At 36.9% G+C, this 25784-nt stretch overlaps 2 protein-coding genes across 2 annotated transcripts in view; both read right to left on the reverse strand.

Annotated features, from left to right (window-relative positions):
• The window catches only part of LOC136247838 (uncharacterized), a 36309-nt gene extending 24698 nt beyond the window's left edge, over positions 1–11611 (reverse strand). Inside the window, exons 1-6 of the mRNA XM_066039660.1 lie at positions 11525–11611; positions 8579–8664; positions 7719–7838; positions 7394–7663; positions 2462–2668; positions 1922–2086 (exon numbers count right to left, since the gene is read on the reverse strand). Of these exons, the coding sequence (XP_065895732.1) occupies positions 1922–2086; positions 2462–2668; positions 7394–7663; positions 7719–7838; positions 8579–8618 (802 nt within the window). The 5' untranslated portion in view covers positions 8619–8664; positions 11525–11611. The remainder of the gene's footprint in view (positions 1–1921; positions 2087–2461; positions 2669–7393; positions 7664–7718; positions 7839–8578; positions 8665–11524) is intronic.
• A 9750-nt stretch (positions 11612–21361) lies between these two features.
• LOC136246675 (uncharacterized) overlaps positions 21362–25784 on the reverse strand; it is a 31215-nt gene continuing 26792 nt past the window's right edge. Inside the window, exon 6 of the mRNA XM_066038223.1 lies at positions 21362–21595. Coding sequence (XP_065894295.1) covers positions 21473–21595 — 123 coding nt within the window. The 3' untranslated portion in view covers positions 21362–21472. The remainder of the gene's footprint in view (positions 21596–25784) is intronic.

A 25784-nucleotide genomic window follows, 5' to 3' on the forward strand; every position in this document is an offset into this window, starting at 1 on the left:
TTTTATGGTGAATAGTCATGTAGTTATAATTCTAATTACACATTGTGAACAACAAGCAATTTGATTTGTACAGTAGCAATACAACAAATAAATCACAGGCACTTAATTAATTGATCTTACAGTGTAACTCATGACTGACATATACTAAAGTAGTTTAAAACTTCTTATTTGTTACTGGACACCAAAGGAATTTGGAGAGACAATGTCATGTCAGAAAGTTGATTTAAACTATTTTGTCTCTGTATATGGTAAAAGGAAATATTATACTAGTATAAATAAAGCCGTATAACAAAAAGAATTCAAAAATGCATCATTGTATTATGCCAGATATATATCTGGTCACAAATAACCAAAACCAAGAGTGGATATAGGAGCTGGCAAGGGGAGGGGCATGTCAAGATTTAAGCATCAGCAAGAAAGTTCCTTAAAGCATGCACACCTAATTTTACGAGATATACAAAAGTTACTATTGCATCTGCATGGTTGAGAAGAGTTACATACACACAGTGGTGTAGCCAAGGGGGGGCAAGGGGAGGCATTTGCCCCCCCATCACTAAGTGATTTATTTTAAAACCTCCGTCACAAGCTTTCCAGTAACTGACACGCATTCCAAATAACTGTTTGTGCACTACTACGCGAGTGCACACAACATTCAACTCGTTTGTGAATGGTGATAATAATACGATGATTTCTTGCGCGTTACAAGCAATTAATAAAACGATGCGCTAAAAATAAGGTATGCCAGAATCCCCAGGGGTTCCCCTGTGTAGACACTATGCCTTCACCACCAACGAAAATATTAGACACAATTCTATATTTAGCCTACACTACTCACATGATAGTGCATTTTTTGAATCTAAAAACAGATGACCTGCTCAAAGTGACTTCGCAAGAGTCGCAACTCAGAAGTGACAAGTGATATGCAATGATGCTACAAATCTACGAGGTGATAAAGTGTTAAATGGACCAACTTTATTTTCCCGAGTTAATCACACTGGATCTTCGTACAGTCAGAGATACAGTGTAGTGGCATGCCAGTTTAATTTTTTTTCACTTTGTCAGTCAGTCAGATGATCTGTCACAAGCTTACAAACTCTGCTAACGGGAAAAGTATAGAGTTGGGATTTCATGCCAATACATGGTGTTTGAATTTCGCCAGCTGAAGTGAGTGAGCTCGTCGTACTATGCCAGTGTGCTAGGACTGCAGCACAGACTGTGGCTGACGTAAGTAACTGTGACACATTGTATTTGTACTAAAATATTCACAATATAGTTCTACTGGATTATGGACGAATTTGTTGAAGTACAGTTGTGGCACGTGCGATGATGCTCGACAAAAATATTTCCACTGATAAGTGATAACTGGTAGCAATCAGTAATGAAGTAGTTATGTAGATAAGCTGTAATAATACGACACCGTATGTTGGCTAGCCCATCATTGGGTCATTGGCCTTTTTGCAATTATGAACAATGTCGAGTGGGGGATGCCTGCCCCCCCACCACTGTCTGGCTAGCTACACCCCTGCATACACAAGTTGCAAAGCTGATCTTAAAGATCTTGTTGAGTAGTAGAGATGGTAGCTATAATATTGTAACAACATTACCATTATAGTTTTGACTGCTCTATTAGAATATCTCACAATAACAATGACTTTTCATAGTTACCTGGGTATTTACCAGGAGAGTACTGTGAAAAAGATGCCTGTGCTACCTCTATATCTGCCTTAATTACCTAAACACATTTAAAAAATTTGTACATGCATACTGTACATAATCTTAAAAGAGCCATGTAACATTGAAAGCAAATGCCCATACTGGATCTGGTACTGAAATTTGTCAGAACTGGACACAAAAAAAAGAACAAAATCAATAGCAAAATCCATACACAAACTAATTATGTGAGTAACTTAATACTATGTACCTTGTAACTTATCACCAATTCCACTATCAGTAGATGACGGAGGTGATATAGACTCAGTAATATTCAGTGTCACATCAGGTGATACTGGAGTAGAATTAGTGTGTAAATGATGACCATCACTAGTTACTATACTAGTAGTAGTTGTTGTGTCTGTAGCTGTGGTAGCTGTGTAGATAGAAGATGTAAAATCCATGACTACACATGTAAAAAGACCAGTCAGACACATTATTATTGCTTTAATTTGGATACTAATACAGTACATACGTACATAATGGTGCACATATGTACTTCTGTAGTATAAAAGGCATTTTGTGTACATGTAACTTTAAGGTTGCAATGGTGTTGTTGTCAATTCTTTTAATATAATGCATTACCATTACTTAACCCCACTAATCACCATAGCTGCCACATAACTGCATGGAATCATACTTTTCCTTGTCTGAGCTCACTAATAAAATCAACAAATTGGGAATTTTATTAACTAGTTGAAACCAATGAGCCATGTAATACTTTACTGCTGATAATACCAACATAACTTACCCTTGCTATGATTAGCAGTAGTTACAGGTCTACATCTTCTTCTCCCAATAACCTGATGGTGACTGCTAATGGAGTAGTTGTCTGCTCTGTCATCTGATGGTCCATCATCAACACATCGGATAACGATATCGTCCACTGCATAATTGTCTAACTGGTTAACACTGCTTGTTGTGATCTGTTTTGGTGGGCGAGGTTTATAGGTGGGGTCTGTTAGTAAATAAAACATGTACGATATGATGAGCTTACATTTTATGCACAATTCGAATAATTTCAATACTTTGCAACTTGATTAGGCTTTTACATGTTCTTAGAGAAGCCTGGCTCAAGAATATAGACTTGAAACATTAAGGGTGGAAAATTGTTAACAAGTACGTATGTAGTTTGAATCTGATGACTCGTTCTTTATAGATGGGAGGGATGGACATGTAAAGTTGGAACCTTGATACTGAGAGTATTTTGCTAATTTTAAGCTAACTATAGATAAGTATTATAAATATGTACGGTCTTCTGTTGTTTACCTCCTACATTTTGTGCTAATTACATTACTGTTTAATTGTTATTGTTTAGATGCATGGTAACACACACATAACTGTAACTATCAAGTGTAAAGGAAAATTTGAAACTTTATATAGGGATCATAAAAAAAGCAAGGAAACAAGAGAGGTCATCTCTACTTGCAGTTATACTTCAATTCCTACTGCTGTATTGTGACTAAAGTAGGAAGTAAATGTGCACTAGTACAGCTGTAGGTGTAGATGACCTCCCTTGTTTCCTTGCTTTTATTTCCTATGATCGCTACTTAAGTATAAATTTTCTAATTTTTCTTTACCCTTGTTTGAAGACCATTTTAAAAATTAAATTAAAGGAAAGAATAACACCAGTGGGACATAATGAGTGCCCCTACTATCAATTAATGGAAAGCATTGTTGCATACGGCTTCATATTCAGCTTTAGTCCACCTGTTATATAGCATTACAAATGAAGAACAGTACAAGAAATGTCTCTGTAATCAATCCAGCCACTATGGAAGTAGCACAATTGAACAGCACCCCATGTATGCAACTATCATTTACTTGGATACAAACAGCCATTCCACTTAGGTATCAGGTACGTTCTGTTATATAGTGTTACAAACAAAGAACAGTATGAGAAAGGCCTCTGCAATAAATTCAATCACTACGGAAGATATTCTCATGACAGCCAGCTCACACTAAGGCCATGTTACCGCTAGTCAACACCTATAATATGGTAGTTGAGAGAGAATGGGACACAAAGGAGGACAAAAGTACAGTAAGTCCATGATGCATGTATTGTAGCTGCTGCAGTTGGTAAAAGGCATGTCTCTGGCCAATGTGACATTGACCATACAGTGAAGTAATCAAGCCTGCAGTATTTTCCATACTCAAGTATACTTGGCTGGAGGCATCACTGAGTACTGTACAATAGGGATCATGAAGGTTTGAACAAATCTGGCCAAAAGTATCACCAAAAATCCCCAGCTTGACAGTATTGAGTAGGCATAATGAAACCCATATATCTTTAGAATAACTCCAAACCCTTCGAACAAGTTTCTTAATGACTGACTGCCTGACCATACTGATTATTTATATATATATGCAGTGTGGCAGATTTTACCTGATTTTTTGAACAAGAAATTTATAGCCAAAAATAAGTACAAGGTTGCTAGGTAACCAGTGGCTAGGCACGTACAATTAAAGGCCAGAAAAGCAGCCAAAGTTTGCAAATACTAGAAAAAATGAATTATGAATATACAGTATCTATTAGCGTGCAGTTACCCTCTCATACTACTGTAGGTGCCACATGACCATGAAATATAACTTACACACTGATTATATTTTCAACATGGTATCGACATTGCTGTGTGTTTTTATAGGTAGTTATGTAACCACAATTCACTGAAAGTATGGCTTTCAGACAATTTGGTAAGAACTTTTAATTTTTCTTTTTGTCTAGCCAGGGATCAAGTCATTACTACTTTTTAGTAACCCTAAGACTAGACTCCTGACCCCTTGTATATTGTGCATGTAATTGTCAAATTATGATGCTATCATCATGCAGTAAATCAACCAGTAAAGCATTATAACACATCTTATCTATTTCCTTATCCTTCGCTTTGTTTATACTATCATTATCACTCTGAAGTGAGGCCTAGAATGATTGTTTCACTCAACCACAAGTTCAGTGATTATGTATTCTTTACTACATCAATGTGTGAGTATCTGTTTACCTTTCCTATTTATGTAGGGGCATGATCTTTTAGGGATTACCATTAGGTAAACCATATGACAAATAGATTCGCTTGTTAATGGTGAATAATAGTATACAAGTACACAAAAAAAATTGGAATTTTCAACTAGAGTAGGGATCATAGCACATCAATAAAAAGTACTGAAACAAGCTGGAGTACTGCATGATATTAATTATAAATCACAGTAAAACAATAAGAAGTGTTATATCCCTACTGTGCTCTTCTTATGGTATCTTGAGCACAGTAGGGAATATTAATAACACTTATCGTTTTACTGTGATTTATCGTACACTACTCCAGCTTGTTTCAGTACTTTTTATCGATATGCTATGGTCCCTACTCTAGTTGAAAATGCCTATTTTTGTGTACTTGTTTGTTAACATTTTTTTATAAAATAAAATCAATATAACTGGTGAACCCACACATACTGCATCAAAAGAAAGAAATGGCGCCACACACCCCAACTACCAATTATCGTCTGTAAGTATAGCATCCATTATGCTTCATTTTCAGCTATGTTTAACCCATTACAAATCAAGAACTGGTCAAAACACACCTATGCAATCAAAGTAGCCACTATGAAAAATACGGATGATTTCCATTACAAAGGGAAGCCATCCTGTGCTACTGCCAAATCAACACTTTTGCTGTCAGCAAAGATGAACACGACACAAAGGAGGACACTGGTAAGTCCGTGAAGAATGCATTGTATGTACTTCAGTATGCCAAAAGGCACCTCTCAGGCCAAAGCGACATCAAACAGCAAAAACTCAAGCCTGTAATCTTAGCCATTATTGAGTTATGCTTGTCTAAACACATCCATTAGTTAGTCAGTCAGGCAGTCATTCAGTCAGTAGAAAATTTCGTTATACATTTTCTATTTGTAAAATTCCGTAGCAACTTGTTGAAAGAGTTTTGGGTTGATCTGAAAGCTTGTTTGGGCTTAGTTGTACCTGCCTCATTGTTGTCAGGGAAAATTGAGGCTGTTTTTTGGGTGATGTTTTTTCATGGGCCACACCCATACCTTTGTGGTCCCTACTATACAGTACTATTGTACTGTATGATATAGATTTATGAGATTATGTCATATGGTTTGTAAGATATGGTGGTATATAGCTCACTGATTTGTCCTTCCAGAAAATTTAGCAGTGAAAGGGATAGCTATATTAATTAATTGAAATCAAAATTGTACTACAAACACATCAAGCTTTCAATCAGTCACATATGGAGGGTGTGCATTTATATATGTACAGTTGAATACATTGAGCTACACATGTGTGTATGTAGCTACATACATACTATAATCCTATCAGTACTTAAATTAACCACCTTTATTTCAAGTACATACAGTACATAGGAAGCCAGCCTAAAAGTACATACTTTAAAACATTTATCACCCATAAAGCCTCATAAATGATCACGCTTATATGGTTACGTAAACTATTTTACAAATTACCAGCACTATAGGCAGTCCATTAGCTTTGTACTAATAAAATAATTCATTTAGTAAGGGGAATGGAATTTCAGAAATGAGCAGCAATGGCCAACAAATGGAAGAGAACATATAAGTGTTATGAATGTACAGTAGTTTTGTATGAATTTGAGGAATGTTGATACTTAAATGTTACCAAACCTGAGCTGGCCCACATTAACCAAATGTAGAGATGAACAGAAGGCTATAATGTTATATAAGATCATAAACTGCCAGGTTGATATAAATGCTGACAATCTCCTTATTCCTAACCCTGACATCTACTACACCAGATTATGATACCAATGACAAGGATTGACTCTTACAAATTTTCTTTTTTTCCCGTCCGCTATTAAAATTTGGAATTCCTTACCCTAACACATGATCAACTTGACAGAGATTGAAAATGCAAGCACAATGTAGCTGGTCTAGAGACTACTTAATTTAGTAGTAATTATGTATGATTGTAATTGTACTATTGTTTCTTTTGTGCACCACACTCTTCTTGAGGTTTGCACAATACAACAAATAATAATAATACTTCCTAGAGATGAATCAGCGATCTAATAGTTTTATAACTTAATACCATACCTGTTTCACTGCCAATACAAAAGTCTCAATAGTAGCAGTGAAATTTATCCCGTATTTCACTGGTAGCACTGAAAAAGTTGTAATTGCAATTTCATTGACTAGAATTTATGTTAACAATGTAGCACCAATTAGTGTCGACGCGTGCTTAGTACATAGTGACAAATTACATGCATAGCAACACTAATGTCGTATATGCAGCAAGTATGGTTAACTGGGAACAGCATGCATATAGCAGTGAAAGTTGGGATAAATACCACTCTTGTTGCATTGAAAATGGAAATTTCAATGCGACACTCGTGGTATTTATCCCAAATTTCTATGCTACCAATGCTATTACTAGTACATATTTGATAGTACTAATTAAAAGCACTTTGCTTACTTTATAGTGCTAAAAGCTTTTCGTAATAGTGATCAATGCACTACTATCTCTTCGATAGATCAGGTGATAATTAACTCATGCAAATACATGTAGAAGGTTTTTTCAATTACTGTGAGGAAACTGGTTATTAATATATATATATTTATACCCATAATAGAATTGAGTATGGCTGTGTGTACATGTGTATGTATATGCCATGCCATGTGCCATGTACATACATACCTTCCCATGGTATATCAGGAAGATCAGTCGTTACTGATATCATGTTAAACAAGTAACAGAAATGTTTGTAATCTCTTGCAGTGTCTAACTGAACTAGTAGAAAATTGATAATCCTCTGACATCTGATTCTTGAGCTTTCTCCATTGACAATAAAACTCTCCACATCACCAGGAATTTGTAAATGTTGTTTTAGAATTTTGATGGTCAGATTACAGTTAGGTATTAAACTCTGATACAACAAGTTGTAGTATCTGATCAGAAATGAAAACTCTGTTAAAGATAATAATACTATAACGGGTCAATTATAATATTATTGTTATCTTACCAGGTTTTCTCATAATCACATCAATCACTTGTGGTCCATACAAACAGTCTGGTGAACTCACTACTATAGGGTCACTAGTTGTGTTACATTTACTAGTTAGTGGTCCACTGTATCTAATGTCTGTAATAGAGAATACTGAGTTAAGTATGTCAAAAATACATTTTATGCATGCTACGTATGCATACAATATAAGTTTCCAAGTTCAGTTTGTGAGATGGCCACAACCATACAGTATATATATATCTCATGCATTGAAAAGTGCCAAGGGAAGCTTATTGAATTGGAAGATTGGTGCAGCAAACCCTCCAACATTAACATTTGCATAATGTTACAAACAATATTGAAGTGAAACTGACTATTAAGTCAAACAGTAATCTTGAGAGTCCATAAGGGTCTGGCCAGGCCAGACTATACAGTCAAACAGATACCTTTCACCATGAAATTTGTTGGTAATTCAATGGACTACACAGGATATTAGTTTAGGTGTGACCTCATTTCTCTTATGTAACAGTGTTCTGTACTAACAGTGTAAACCTGTTGGCAAGTGCCAGACACAATGCAATATAATACACTCTCTGACTAAATTGACAGTATCACATGGTCACGATAACCACTAGAGCAAAAGCCATTAGTATCTTAGTTACAGCTACCGTGGGCAGTTCAGAGAATAGGACAAGGATTCACATTGCAGTCTTAAAGCACATAACATTCAAAATAATGACAAAGTGTGTGATTTGCTGAGGATTATATTTGATGAATAAATTGGTAGTTAACAAAACACATCATTCTAAATTACACTGCAATGAAAATTTGCCAAATTAATATCTTGTCAAATTTTATACTTTATACAATGGTCTTACTAGTTGAGTGACTAGTGCTACTGTCAGGATGGAGATCCATATTCTCAAGGTCATCCAGGTGTATGGATAATACGTTTGTTATCTTCCTGTAATAGCAAAGATAAATTATACTCTATGATACTCAGCACTCAGCAAATGTGTGTGACACAGATGTATACCAGCACATTAAAGGGTTTGAAATGACAATGTAGTTACTCACATAGCCAGACCCTATTTCTCCGCACGAAGCAAGTGCTTATAATTTCCAACTGATAAGCACCATGCGGAGAAATAGGGTCTGGCTACATGAGACTAGCAATAAAATTTAGAGGTGCATAGTGTTGCCTCTAAAATCTATGGACTAGCTACTACTGGTAACTGACAAATAATGAACACATAAGTACACTTTTAAGTTGTTCATATGCTTGTGACTAATCTAGTCAGCACTCACTTAAATTCTTACTGTCACAAGAATAATACTTGTGGGTAATTGTCAATAAAAAAATGTGTGTAATATGTTGACCACATTAAACTTTTACCACAAGTAATCACAATGGAATTCAGATAAAATGCTCAAATATTCATGGCTATCACATGTTTCATTGTATGTGTAAAGTATCACCTTTAGAACATCACGCTGAGCTTACTCATTCAATATAATATGTGACCGGATTTGCGAAAAGGTACCTTTTCCACACATTTTACATACCAGCAAATAAAATGTCATAACTGTTGCCTTCGTACACTGATTAAGTTGCTGTTTACATCACAATTCAGCCAGATATTGTAGCTACACTCATAGAAAATTTCAGATGATTACATATAACGAATAAATAGTTATGAAGCTGTAAAGGTCAAAAAATAGGTCAAATTTTGTGTGTGAAAAAGGTACCTTTTTTGCAAATCCGGTCACATATACTCAATATACTATATTAATCAGTTGCACAGTTCTCTTATAGCACAGTGTGTGTGTGTGTGTGTGTGTGTGTGTGTGTGTGTGTGTGTGTGTGTGTGTGTGTGTGTGTGTGTGTGTGTGTGTGTGTGTGTGTGTGTGTGTGCGTGTGTGTGTGTGTGTGTGTGTGTGTGTGTGTGTGTGTGTGTGTGTGTGTGTGTGTGTGTGTGTGTGTGTGTGTGTGTGTGTGTGTGTGTGTGTGTGTGTGTGTGTAGTTCAACAACTTTCAATAGTTTGGTCACATGTACCAGAAGGAAATATGATGCTACTATATATTCATTGTAAACACATGCTATAGAAACCTGAGGAGGTTTTCAACTCCTACAATGTAACTATATAACAATTAATCATATAACAGGTACAAAATATTTCACATGATTGGATGCCAAATAGTCACATGATTACATGTCACATGACATTCCTGTGGTGTTAGTTGTGGTACATGATACATGTGTGTACAGAGAGAACAATACAAGGCAAATATTTTTTTCTCTGTAATGCACCTACAGTGTATCAATGTATTGCCCCAACTACCCCCTCCCTTTGGGAATACGTGGGGAGGGATTTGATACACCAGAATGTCAAATGCCCCTAAAAGGGAAAGCCTAGCATGTCAAATCCTCACCATAAGCTACAGTTGTACACAGGGATTTGATATTGTAAAGAAAGTAGCAGCTAATACAAAGTATTGTACTTGGGCACTTATACGGTTGACAAATGCTTCAGGGTGGGGCAACAGTTTCATGTTAATTCCATTTAAAGCCCCGCCTATGTCCAGGGGGAATAATAGGTGAATAATAAAATTCACTTGGTAGTAATTATATGTTTTACTTTATTAAATGCCTAATTTCAAATTCTTATAATGTAATAAGGTATATTTCCTTCCATTTTATGCACAATACTTTCCCTTGAAATGTTGGTAATTGGTATGCATACTTGTATGGCTTTAGTAATACTTTTGTCTTCTGAAGTACATTTTTATTGATACATACTATTCAAATCATATCTAACTACCTGCTTAAAAACACATGCGTATACATGTTCATGTACACAGACATTCGCAAATAATATTACTATGATAAAATCTTAAGTACCGTGACTACCAGTAATCTAATAATTAATATTATAGCTACATGCATGTATTCTGTATAGATCACATGAAATATAGCTATGCGACCAAGCCTGCATGGCATGTGAGCACAAACTACACACCATTATCTACATACCGTAATGCTGAGAACATAGACTATCTCAGTACACCTAGCTATAATATTTGCAATCTGTAACATCTTACAAAGCAGACTAAATGATTAGTGTAGTACTGAAAACTGCATATTCAGACCACATGTTAGGTGTATGTTCCTGCCAGTATGTTCGGCTTCTTCAGGCCAATGCCAGAAAAACCTAAACACTGATGATGAGGTTGTTACATCTTCACATCCAGTAAGGGTTTAAATGTGTCTTCCATTGTGAAAACTTCCCCTAACAAGCTGATGGCTAACAATAGAATAACAATCTTAAGTCAATTTCCTTCAAACTTAAAGTCATTTCGCATAGTAAAAGCCCATAACCTCTATTGCATTAGAAATAACCAGTACTTGATTTAGTGATAGCTACGTAGCTATACGGAGTAGCTAGCTACAGTACATCCAAAATCAGACAATACACACAATCAGCCATAGCTAGGTGTTTAATGAATAAACACTACTCGGTGCTGTCTTGTAAATGAGATTTGTACAAATTGGGGCGTGGGTCAATTGCCGTTTGTCGCAGATCCTCTAAACCATGCATTTCACATACCGCGGCTTTTATTGGTAGCAAAGATATTTGACATTGTGTTCTACGAACGCTAGCCCAACCGACCATGCATGCGGACACACAGAGCACAGGGAATACTGACTTAATCAACGCCCGGCAAAACTGAGAGAAAAGATTTTATCTACGTATAGCTAGCTAGCTACTGTAGTCTACAATGAAACACCAAATAGCTATACACTAAAGATAATACTTAGTACCTGAAACACTAGCGTATAGCTAGAATCCGCTTAGTCAATATTGGGTTCTCCTTCAATAATCTCGGTGCCTAATTTTTAAGGGGGCGGTTTAAAACCGGGCGGATGCATAATTATCATACCGCAAAGCCAACATCAGATGACGTCATGAAATTTCCAGTAGACCATACGAAATTTTTTAATAAAATATTCTCCGTATATTCACCAATAGAACCTAGGCCTGGCACAAACTTACAAGTCGCGTTTAATGCACCTATCAATGTATTGCCCCACCACCCCCCCTCGGGCGTAAGTGGGGCTTTACAGGGGGGATTGACACGAAACTGCTGCCCCACTATGGGGCATTTGACGATCGTTCAGTAAGCACCCAAATATTTTTTGTTGTAACTTCCTTCGCTATGTTAGGGTCCGCAATCCGACAAATCCACTTTCACAAATCAATCCCCCTACCATTGTGGGATGTTCATTGTAGTATCCCATTGCTAGATCCACCATGAAACCGGAGGCACGATTGTTGTCTTCACAGAACTATCGATTTTAGTATTTCGTGAGATGCAAAAATAATTTTTAAAATTTCGTGCTCCACACAAAGAACAGGATAGAACTTGCTGCTTAGCTAGGTATTATCTAGAGTTAATGTAGTTAAAAAGTACGCACAGTAATAAGCAAATGATTCACTGGGTTACCAGCACAGGGTTGCTTTCTCTCAAAAAGCAGAAAACAAAACACGAATTTTCAAATTCAAACTGCCCTACCAGCCAAGATAAGAAAAGCCAACTCTTCCTCATAGTGATGTGATAAGGTTGGATGCATAGTCTGTCTATGCTGTTAGTCTGGAAAGGACCTGAGACTTCTCCCCATCTGGGTGAAGAACGTCAAAATTTTCGTGCGTCATTTCAAGGGATTCTCTCAATGGTACCAAAGTGCTTTCCAGTACTCCTGATGCCACACTGGTCACTTAATTTTGTTTAGAATGATGATAAATGATGGATCAAAACGTTTGGTAGTAGTAGTAGTAGTTGGTGTTTCTGTGATCTCATATGATGCAGTATACCAGGAGCTCCACCCAGCTCGAATCAAAAATGAAAGATTTTGTGCATTTTTCGGTTTGTTTTGAAGCATAATGGTGATGTAGGGTGATCTAGCCAAGATTTGAAGCTGCTGTGGAGCGTGAGAGGTGAAGTCAAATTTGGACGATTTTGCTGCCTCCCTTGATGCATAGCTTAGAGCGAGGCGTGGACGAGGGCATGGAAGCTGTGGATGAAACAATAATTGACAACCGCTGTTACCAAACGTTCAGGGACATCTTTTGCCATAGTTTTAGTCTATAATTGATGTTTGTTGTGGCTGCAGAAGCGATGGAAATGGCTAGAAAGCGTGACACAATTCTTTGATGGCGCAAAAAAATTTGACGCTTGTCACCCAGATGGTGAGAAGTCTCAGATCTTTTCCAAACTAACAGCGTAGACAGACTATGCACCCAACCGTATCGAAACACTGTGAGGAATAGTTGGCTTCTCTTGCCCTGGGTGGTAGGGCAGTTTGAATTCGAAACTTCGTATTTCTTTGTCTGTTTTTTCAAAGAAAGCAACCCTGTGCCGGGCACCCAGCAAATCATTTACTTATTTCTGTGCGTAGTTTTCAACTACAACAACTCTGGATACGATTTGGCTAAGTAGCAAGTTTCATCCGGTCCTTTGTGTGGAGCACGAAATTTTAAAAATAAATCTTGCATCTTGTGAGATACTGAAAATAATATTTCTGTGAAGACAACAATCGTACCTTCGGTTTCATGGTGGATCAAGCAATAGGATACTACAATGAACATCCCACAATGGTAGGGGGATTGATTTGTAGAAGTTCATTTTTCGGATTGCGGACCCTAGCTATGTCAAATCCCGAGTAAACCCCGCGTTGCAACTGGGTCCAACGGTGGGGATTTGACACGATAGGTTTGCCCTACTATGGGGAATTTGACATTCGGCTGTGTCAAATCCCCACTATAGTCCCATATATGCCCGAGGGGGGGGAGGTAGTGGGGCAATACATTGATAGGTGCATAACAGGGATCGTAATCCGAGCTCCAATATGGGTGTGAAAATAGCTATGGGCTTTGTCCACATTCTAGATCTGACATCATGGAAATCTTAGTTTTATGGCTTGTGCGCGTTAGATCTAGCTATAGCTCAGTAGTCTAAGTTTTGTGTGTTTTTCAGTGTAGCTAAATTAAGCCTCGTTCATGTAGCACTAACGTACTGTCGGATGAAAGGTAAGTCTTATTCACTGGTGCTTACTTTAAAGTGCGTAGTACTTTGCCCCGGTTAGCAATTTTCAGCTACACAACAATTTTCTGATCAACTCAACAGTATAAACCACTTCTGAAAGTTGGCATAACAATGTCACAGCTAAATAATTAAAACCACAACTCCACCTTATATAGATGTTGTTCCATCATTGTGACACCTCCACTTTTTTACCTGTTAATAACTTTACTTACCATAGATAGCCACTTGCCTATGTATATATACACCATTAATTGTATCAACAAGTGTGCAGTAGGTGAATTTTACTCACCAAAAAGCATACAATAATTGCTGAGATCCAATAAACCCTGTAGTTACTCTCATTGTACATATACAAACTTGCAGCTACGTAGAAGTAACTGCATAGCAAGTCCAGGTTGCTAGATGGCTTCCTGACTGATTTCAGCTGTTTGTCAGAATTTTGCTTTAACTATTTTGTTAGGATGACTGCTCTATTAGGGTAGCATTAAGTTACTAATATCATAACAATTTTAATTTCAAAGCTCAATGTCACCTTAATAAGGGACCTAACCTACCTTCTGATCATGACATAAGGAATTAGCCCTTCTTGCCTCCTCTATGCACATAGTGATGTAAGGTACATGCTGTTGTACTTGTACCATAGTGCATAGCTATGAAACTAAATATTCATGCATTTTGCAGAAGCTACATATAGGATAAATGGACTGTATTATGGGCTGGATTTTAGCTCAGTGTTGACATTTGAATTTCATACCATTTGAGACCCACACTGATACTTTCATACCTATGCAGGTACGAAAAAGTCTCAGAGTATATCACAAATTGTATGGTATTCAATGTCAACACTGCAAGCTTAAGCTAATCCAGATTGGATGCTTAACTCCATTAATTCTATACATAGCTTCCACTATGAGCATCCAGAAACATTAAACATACTACTATCTTACTAATTCATTCACATGTACAGCCACCTGTAATTGATCATCAGCAAGACATAACATTAATAACATCAAGTGGCAAAGTATCATGTCAAGTGCAGCTACGTATACATCTTTGGTGATATGCATGTAGTTATGTATTTTTTAATCATATATATATATATCTAATCAAAAACAGCCAAGCTGTAAAAAAAGGTGTGGCCCCCATAAAGGCCATGGTGAAAAAAGATGTGAAATCCAAGGTGGCAGCCAAGAAATGGCTGTGATGGTAGGTTAATGGTTACATTTTAATAACAACAATTCAGGTGAATTTGGTGCCAAGACCAAGCGGCACAAAATTCACCTGAATTGCCGTTATTAAAATGTAACCATTAACCTACCATCACAGCCATTTCTTGGCCGCCACCTTGGATTTCACATCTTTTTTAACCATGGCCTTTATGGGGGCCGCACCTTTTTTTACAGCTTGGCTGTTTTTGATTAGATATCACTTCTTTTTGTATTTGTATACTGCAAAGCCGGCCTATGGCTGGCATTGGGGCTTTTTTAACCCATGTGTTTTTTTCTTTACCACAGGAAGAAGAAAAGAACTTAAAGAAGAATTTTAGTACTTCAATTATTTTTGATTTTATTAGTAATTATACAAATTATATACATATATTTATTACATGCTCATTATTCCCCACAGGATTTTTTTTGCAGCTGATCTCTCTACTGGGTGACTTGAAATGTAGCTGAACTATATACAGGATGGTTTCTTTGTAGCTGAACTCTCTACAGGTGATTTGTTTGCAGCTAAACTCTCTACATGGTGGTGTCTTTATAGCCGAACTCTCTACATGATGGTTTCTTTGTAGCTGAACTCTCTATAAGGTGACTTCGTCTAGCTGAACTCTCTACAGGGTGATTTTTTTTGTAACTGAACTCTCTGCAGGGTGATTTGTTTGCAGCTGAACTCTCTACATGATGGTTTCTTTGTAGCTGAACTCTCTACAAGGTGACTTCGTCCAGTTGATCTCTCTACGGGGTGATTTGTTTCTAGCTGAACTCTCTACAGGTGAATTGTTTGCAGCTAAACTCTCTACATGGTGGTTTCTTTGTAGCTGAACTCTCTACAAGGTAACTTCTTCTCTACAGGGTGATTTGTTGTAGTTGAATTCTCTACAAGGTGGTTTGTATGAGGCTGAACTCTCTACATGGCGGTTTCTTTGTAACTGAACTCTCTACAGAGTGATTTGTTTGCAGCTGAACTCTCTACATGATGGTTTCTTTGTAACTAAACACTCTACAAGGTGACTTCTTCTAGCTGATCTTTCTACAGGGTGAATTGTTGTAGCTGAACTATCTACAAGGTAACTTCTTCTAGCTGATCTCTATACAGGGTGATTTGTTTGTAGTTGAATTCTGTACAGGTGGTTTCTTTGTAGCTGAACTCTGTACATGATGGTTTCTTTGTAGCTAAACTCTTTACAAGGTGACTTCTTCTAGCTGATCTCTCTACGGGGTAATTTCTTTGTAGCTGAACTCTCTATATGATGGTTTCTTTGTAAATGAACTCTCTACAAGGTAACTTCTTCTAGCTGATCTTTCTACTGGGTGATTTGTTTGCAGCTGAACTCTCTACATGGTGGTTTCTTTGTTGCTGAACTCTCTACAAGGTGAATTCTTCTACCTGATCTCTCTACAGGGTGATTTGTTTGTAACTGAACTCTGTACAAGTGCGTTTTTGTGGGTGATCTCACTGCAGGTTGATTTGTTTGTAGCTGAACTCACTTTGCTTGTAGCTGAACTCCTTGCATTGTATCTAGTTTCTAGCTGATCTCTCTACAGGGTGATTTGTTTGTAGCTGATCTCTCTACAAGTTGATTTGTGTGTAGCTGATCTCTCTGCAGGTTGATTAATTTGCAGCCGATCTCTCTACAAGGTAATTTGTTTGTAGCTGAACTGTCTATAAAGTGATTTATTTGTAGCTGATCTCTCTGCAGGTTGATTTGTTTTAGCTGAACTCTCTACAGGGTGATTTACTTGTAGCTGAACTCCTTACATTGTGACTAGTTTCTAGCTGATCTCTCTACAGGGTGATTTGTTTGTAGCTGATCTCTCTACAAGTTGATTTGTGTGTAGCTGATCTTTCTACTGGTTGATTTGTTTGTAGCCGATCTCTCTACAGGGTAATTTGTTTGTAGCTGAACTCTGTACAAGGTGCTTTTTTGTAGGTGATCTCACTGCAGGTTGATTTGTTTGTAGCTGAACTCACTAAAGGGTGATTTGCTTGTAGCTGAACTCCTTACATTGTGTCCAGTTTCTAGCTGATCTCTCTACAGAGTGATTTGTTTGTAGCTGAACTCTCTATAAGGTGATTTATTTGTAGCTGAACTCCTTACATTGTGTGTAGTTTCTAGCTGATCTCTCTACAGGGTGATTTGTTTGTAATTGATCTCTCTACAAGTTGATTTGTGTGTAGCTGATCTCTCTGCAGGTTGATTTGTTTGTAGCCGATCTCTCTATAGGGTAATTTGTTTGTAGCTGAACTCTCTATAAGGTGATTTGTTTGTAGTTGATCTCTCTGCAGGTTGATTTGTTTTAGCTGAACTCTCTACAGGCTGATTTGTTTGTAGCTGATCTCTCTGCAGGTTGATTTGTTTGTAGCCGATCTCTCTACAGGGCAATTTGTTTGTAGCTGATCTCTCTACAGGGTGATTTTTTGTAGATGACCTCTCTTCAGGGTGATTTGTTTCTAGCTGATTGCTCTACAGATTAATTTGTTTGTAGATGAACTCTCTACAGGGTAATTTGCTTGTAGCTGAACTCCTTACTTTGTGTCTAGTTTGTAGCTGATCTCTCTACAGGGTGATTTGTTTGTAGCTGAACTCCTTACATTGTGTGTAGTTTCTAGCTGATCTCTCTACAGGGTGATTTGTTTGTAGCTGATCTCTCTACAAGTTGCCGGATTTGTGTGTATATAGCTGATCTCTCTGCAGGTTGATTTGTTTCTATCCGATCTCTCTACAGGTAATCTGTTTGTAGCTGAACTCTCTATAAGGTGATTTGTTTGTAGCTGATCTCTCTGCAGGTTGATTTGTTTTAGCTGAACTCTCTACAGGGTGATTGCTTGTAGCTGAACTCCTTACATTGTGTCTAGTTTCTAGCTGATGTCTCTACAGGGTGATTTTTTGTAGCTGAACTCTCTTCAGGGTGATTTGTTTCTAGCTGATCTCTCTACAGGTAGATTTGTGTTGATTTGTTCATTGCTGATCGCTCTAAAAGTAATTGATTTGTTGCAGTTGAACACCCTGCAAAGTGTTTTGTTTGTAGCTGATCGCTCTAAAGGGTAATTTGTTTGTAGCTGAACTCTCTCCACAGTGACTTGTGTGTAGCTGAATTCTGTGTAACTGAATTCTCTAGAGAGTGACTTAATTGTAGCTGAATTTTCTACACAGTGCATGACTTGTTTGTAGCTGAACTTTCTTCAGTGTGACTTGTAATGTTCTGAATCTCTATAGTGGTATATTTGCTTAACTCTCCACATGGTGACTGTCTTCTTGCTGAACTGTCTATAAGATTAACTGTTTGCAGCTGAACTCCCTACAGAATAACTTGTGATGTAATAAAATTCTATAATGGAGTAAATAAATTAGCCGAATGCTCTATTAGGGTGACTGTTCTATTAGAGTATCTCGATCTCGCATTTGTTACACGGAGTTGGCTTTCGAATCATAACTCAGTGGTTTGTAATCCGATTCTTCTGTACTACTGCAAGGACTTTCTATGAAGATTATTCCAGCTATACACCGATTTTCAGCTCATTGCTCTAAGCGGTTTGCCTAGTAGGCGTGAAAACTAATACTTTTTTATTCATAAAAATCGATCGCGTAATTGTGACACAGGTTGGATTTTGTGTCATATCTCCGTGGTCTTTATCTCGATTCCTTTCAAACCACCAAAAGGCACTCCTACGATGGTTACTCCATCTTCATAGCAATTTTCAACTCATTCCATGAAGCGGTTTACCCTGTAGGCGTGACAACAAATCGATCTTGTTTTACGCGAATAATCGGTAAGAACTCCTGAACCATTCATCGGATTTGTACCAAATTTGATGCTAGGATTCGCCTTTGGACTCCCTTTCTGTGTGCCAAATTTCAAGGCGATCGGAGTACGCGTTTGCTTGTTATAGCAATTTTTGCAAGTGTGCGAAAAGACGAAGAAGAAGAAGAAAAAAAAACGAAGAAAAAAAAACGAAACTTTGGCAGCTCGTATCTCGGAAATGGCTGGAGCGATTTCCTTCAAATTTGGAATGTAGACTCCCTTGGCTGGCGGGCAACTGTGTAGCAAATCTGGTTCCAATCAGATAAGTGATCACCGAGATACAAAGGTGTGAAAATGACGTTTTCGTTCTTCCTGTCAATATACTCACGGTGTGGCGCGCCGGCTTCTTGGGCCGCACGACACACTACCGTGTGTCTTGATATATGGTAATTATAACACTGACTCTTATCATTGCACACTTTTACTTAACACTACAAAGGTATTTTGCAGTTTTAAGGCAGCCCTGCAACAGTGAAGCCAGCTCATTACTTTACAATACAGTGTTTTCCACTTGCAACAAAAGAGAAAGGTCAAAATAATTACACTGGAAGAATACTAAAATTTCCTGGATCAGGAAATATGCAGTACAGGGCAGAATTTCCTATAGACTTTCCTGGCTTTTCCTGAAATTCTATAGGAAATTCTGCCCTGTACTGCATGTTTCCTGATCCCAGGAAATTTTAGTATTCTTCCAGTGTTATAGACTACGGTTGAAACCATAATATTATGCATATGGTAGTGGAGTATAATAATCACTCCCCTGCTATGTTTCAAATGTTACCATTTGAGTCTTTGGAAATGCGTATAATGCACCTATCAATGCATTGTTTATAATAATTGTTGTATCTGCATTATGCTGTAATAATTTTAGGGAATGATCCATAGTAAAATGAGCCAGGAATATTTTGGATAATCAATGTATTAACTTTTACCAAAAGAAATTTTCCTTGAAGGCATTGCTAGCATTAAAAGGTTGAAATGCTCCACCAGAGCACTAATTCTCTCTAATAAAACGACCACCCAAATTATATAATTATTTGACTGCAACGCCATCTTTAAGTTATATATAGTTTTATGCTTGCTAGTAGATGCATTTTCAGTTGCAGATATGTACTTGTACTGAGTCTGCTCTATTTTTGTAGATTCCAGAAAAATTAACAGAAAATTTGTAAAGCATAATGTGCTCAAGCCTAAATAATTATACCCTAACTCACATAAAATGTACTTGCACCACTGTACAGTCAGGTTACAGCTAATTACTGTTGCCCTGGCCCCTCACATAGTTATCTAGCTAATGTGTGGGAAAACGAGCTAACTGAGTCAGTCTGAGTGAAATGGCAAACTCCAAAATGTCACATCTCATGTCTTGACCTATAGCTATATGCTATCATTTAAAAATTGGAAATGTTTTTGTAAACCTTAACACCTACAAATGATTTAAGCATAAAATTCATGTTGCTAGGAGCAATGGTTATTATTATGCATGTAACATCTATATTATATATTCCTAAAATATATGACTTGAACATATTTATCAGACATCTATGCACTAATCATTAGTGACATTTCTCTAAACTGATTGAGAGAATACAACCATTATTTTGTAAGTATTTCTCAGGTATGAGCTCAAGCTCAACATGATCACCACACCTAGCTACTACAGCATGAGCTTCCATGTACATTAGTATCATTGGGAGTAGCTGTTTATTCAATTATGTTTCTTTTGAAACCATCGACATCAGATAAACTTATATACAAGTCCTCAGTCCAATGCAACTAGAGAGGCCAAAGCAAAAAGTCATATTCATTAGGTAACAGTCCCCAGTTTCTATAACATCCACATGATATAGCTAGTTTCATCTGGAATGCTCCAAGCATTCAACTGAAACTGATCTGAATATACGTATTCCTGTCAAAGTTGGGGAGTCATTTTTCAAGGATGGTGAAAATGACCCTATAGCTTTTTGTTGGTATCCCTGGATATGCTTTGCTCCTTAAACGGTAGTAAAGTATACTAGCTTCCAATACTACCATAATTTCATTGTACATAATTTTGTTATGCAAAACTTGTATGAAAAATTTTACACAAAGTTTTTTTACATAAGATCAAACTACTCTAATAGAGCAGTCATTCATGTAAATCATACGAAAAATGTGACTGGATTTGCAAAAAGGGTCTTCCACACACATCCAATTTACCAACTTTGACAATTCATAACTTCAGCTTGGAAAGAGCTATTGCCTTGAAATTTGGTCAGACGTGAGCAACAACATAGCTGAATAAGTGGTTAAAGTTTCAGGTTAATGTGTTACTTGCACACTAAGTTATGGTCTCCAAAGTTTATAGAATTGGATGTGTGAGGAAGATCCCTTTTCACAAATCCGGTCACAAATCCGGTCACAAATAGTTACACAAAAATTTTTATCGCAAATTTTTTTGCACGAAAATAAAGTGAATTACGGTAAAACCTATTGCATTGCAACAAAATTGATTACTATACTGTATGATGTCCAATCATATAAGTGACCGCAATGCCAGACTAAGTCCCAAAGTATACAGCCCTTTGCAAAATATTACAATCGTTGCTATAATTTACAATACAAAATTTACAAAGTGTCACTCAGGACAGCTGTTGCTATTAGCTATATGGTACGGTTAGTTGAGACAATGACCTGGGAAGATTATTGGAATGATAGTGTGTCAGTAGAGCAGGAATGTTGGTGAATGAATTGTCATTTGTGAGTGAATAGTGCTGCTTCACCTACAAAGAAAGTTACCAGTAATGTACTGTAGGTAAAAGCGTCACAAAGTGAAACCTCTCTTTGAAAATTTTCTGAACTAATTAAGGACTTTACAGAACAAAATTTTGGTTTTGAATCCATGCATACATTGTTGCCTCTTAAAAGACCAACGTTTTTTTGTGACAAAAAGTTTTAGTCTATTATACAGAGTGGTTCCACTGTATACAATTAACAAGTTTCACTTACTTGATCATAAAAGATTTTGAAATATTGAACTCTTCCACTTCTTCCACCAATCCATGCTGACAATATCTACAGTCCAGAAAAGTCACTAGCGTTTCCATACAACACAATGTTATTATATCTACCTTATGTTGTGAATCAAAGCTATTTCTGACCAAGTACATCCCATCATATTGTTTTTCACTTAGCCTACTGTAGAGACGCAACAAGAAAATGAATAACAGAACAAATGAACAGTGCAATAACCTGTTAGCCTCTCTTCGTGTTAAGTAGTTAAAGATGGCTTGATCAGGATAGACGTCCTAAGAAAAAAGGAACAATTACATGCAGCAGCAAATTTGTGTGAACTAGAAAATCAATTACCGTACAGTAAAAAACTTTGGCAGTAAAACAGTTTGGTGAAAACCCATTATTGCAAAATTGGCAAAAACAAAACTTCGGCGATTGGGTCACCTTAATTTGTTTTATGATTTGTGATAGAACATAGCTACCACATACTGTACCACTCGTGCAACTTTGTGAGAGTGCAAGTGATTAAACAACCAGCCAATTAAAGTGCTTGGCAGCCATCTTGATTGTGAGTCTATATCTCTCGCATCTTAACTACACTACCGTACAAGTGTAAGTATTGCTTGCTGGTTCTTGTAATGTCGAGAGCCGGTAATGCTTGGATTTCCATGAACTTTTGTGGGACAATGAACCTCGCGACAATCAAAGGGAAAGCTTGGAGATACCCACGATACTTTGATACCCATACTTTCAACATAATCTGCTAATCTGCTCATGTGATTGCTAAAAATAATTGATGGATAAAACTTTTGTGATTGTGATGCTATTCGCCAAATTTGTCAAAATTTTTTACTGCCAAAGTTGTTTACTAAAATCAGTAGTGTAACATTAATTTTTCTACATTTTTGATAAATCAACTCTCTACTATAGGGATCTACCACATGTAGGGAGCCAGCTTATTTACTCCGTGAATGATGCAATCGTCAAGTGTTGCATTGTAATATATGTGATGAAACTGATCTAAATTGCACACTAAGCAAAATTAAAAACTAACACCATGAGTGAATAGCTACACTACTCAGGCTGGTTTTAACAGTTGTCTTTTCTGGGTGGTGTGGCAAGCCCCAATGGAGGTTTCTGGCCTTGTGCAGCCTGGCTTGGCAAAAATCATTGAGTTTTGGTGGATGGCCAGATATGGCTGGCCTAATGCTTTCACTTTTAATTTGCTGTATACCAGAAGCTAGCACAGCGCTGCAATCTCATGTAGTCATGGTCTGCTTCCATTTTGAAGTCTATTTCTAGCCCACCTCAACACTCCCACCCTTGGCCCCTTTGTGAGCACTCATGATACTACTTCACTCAGATTATTAATTTTTTTAGGTGGGAAACTCTACAAGCAGCTATGTACAAGTGGCCTGAAAGGTAATAGATTGATGCATCTCTTGTGTACTTGCTATGCTTGACAAGTTATATTGACTAGGTTTCAGGTACAACTTCCTGCTTGTCAGTTTATTAGACTGTTCTGTAAACCTCTTTATGTCCAAATGGTTAATGGATTTTAAGGTATACAGTTTGGTGACATAGCTAGTTCATATAGTCAATATACACTCCAGGCTTTCAATGCAGGATAGCTAATTAACAAAACATTCTTGACTACTCTATTACAGTATTTTACTGTAGGTGATTGCTGTATTAGAGTGTTTCGATCGTTTTAGCAGAAGAAACCAACAATGCTGCCAAGAAGCATTGTGCTGTAAAATCCAACCTTTATTATTGGCACGATAACCTTCATCAGGAATTTTCCCTTGGTCATTCTGTTGTAATATGACATAGTACATGTGTGTATTACTGTGTAGCTATGTAATCAGACAGGTTGTCTCTGTAAATTACCACATAATGTAGTTAAGGTTTTGAACTAGTTTTGTAATTGTATTCACATGCTTCTAGAACTTTCTGGACCTGTACAGAACTTTTCTGAGGTTTTGTAGGTATAATAGCAGTTGTAACTTTTAATACTTTAGAGTAGAATTGAGTAGCTGTACACTGTGTGACACTGTTTATTGAGTTGCTGATTAAAAGCTATTTTGTAGTCAATTGTCAGGTGAGATAATTCTTTTCATTCCGGCTCTGGATCCAGCCCTGCTCAGCAAAGCAAACCAGTTGGTTTGCTTCGGTTTTACAAAATATGCATGAGTTTAGTATTTTAATCAGAAATATGGCACAAGGTAGGGGGGTTTCCCCAAATTCCCTATCCTGGATCTGCCATTGAACATCTTCTATTTATAACACTGAAACAATAATGGAAAGCTATGCATGTTGTTTATGGAAGAAAGCAATCAAGGGGCACTACCATGCTTCCTCAAATATTATTTTGTTGATGTATAAACAAAAGGTTGCATAATAATAATGCATACACCATTCTGTTTTTTTTTCAAGAGCAATCACACTGTGGAACTCATCATCCCCAAGAACTTAGGTTTAGAAGTTCTGAAATAATTTTTACACCATTTACTGAATTGTTACAGATAGAAAGCTATTTAAAGGTTTGTGTTGTTTAAACATAGTTGCTAAATTTTTCTGGCCCAACCCCTCCAAAATAGAATCCACGTGTACTGATATTTTAAGCTCCACTATGTAACTTTTATTGATAATAGTTATTGACAAAGGTTACCTCTACTACTCTTTTGGCCCATTCCACCACTCGGGTATACAAGTTTCATCTAAGATGCACTTTACACGACTACAGTAAGTTGTAAACTATATACATACATCAGCCTGATTCTTTTATTGTTCCCTACATCATTTTTACCCATGCATGTAGCTACCATAGATTACATGAACTCAGATGAAGGTTAACTATGTCAGCAACAAGTAATTCATCTACCCATTGCATATGTGATACGCTACTGATGATCTGACTGCAAAATCCACAACAAGAAGTCAACCACTATAAAGAGGAAACTAAATTTATCAGTACAGAATCTAACTGAAAATCTACTGCAAAATGTATACTTTGTATTGACAAGAATAATATTATGTAACATAACCTAGTAAATCTAACTCTGAGATTAATATTTATATTCAATCTTACCAGACTTGCATTCATGATCAGCAGTATGGAGATATTCATCAGAATTAGGCCTACGTCAAATATGCCAGCATGATAAAAAGCATAATAGGCTGACGTGCTATGCCAGCATAATGCTTGCATATTAGGTAAATATTTCAAACTATGGAGCTTAATTCCTTGAAAATTGATCGATACTCCCTAATAGAGCAGTCAGTGCAAACTACAATAGAACAGTCACGTATAGTGAAATACTCTAATAAAGCATTCACTGTTTAAACTGTTCCAAGATAATTGTAACAAATGTTGCTAACTTAGCAGCGTAATGAAAGCATACTGTAATAGGACTACTGTAAGAGCATAATAGATGAAATTTTTTGGAAATTCCTGCAAGCATTTGGGCAAAATTTTGAGCATATTTGACTCAGGCCTAATCAGAATTGAATGGACATGTAGCTATGCCCCAGTTGTATCGAATCTTGTGCTTTTGGCTTGTTCACTACAAATTACAGCATCCGGGCAATAGAAGATAGATGGTGGGATAGTTAATATCAGCAAAAACAATAGCATCACCACTGAATATATATCCATTTTAATAAACACAACAAGACTAGTACTTTGGTAGATGATTACCTTGTTGAAGCAATTTGGAGCATCCATTCAAAAATATGTGTAGACATAGGTCAAACAGAATTCCAAGGTTGACAATATAATTTGCCAATGTTGCATATAAAATAAATATTATATTATATGTTCATTGGAGTTGGAAAAGTATCAGAGGAGGCCCTCAGGATGAATGATAGTTGGCTAGGATAAAATCCAAGTTCCACAAGTTAGTTGATGTTCCAAGGGAAGCATTATCTTTAAATACTAATCAGCACACAGAGCCT

Source organism: Dysidea avara, chromosome 2 (genome assembly GCF_963678975.1).
Source record: "Dysidea avara chromosome 2, odDysAvar1.4, whole genome shotgun sequence".
In the NCBI taxonomy this organism is placed as follows: Eukaryota; Metazoa; Porifera; class Demospongiae; order Dictyoceratida; family Dysideidae; genus Dysidea; species Dysidea avara.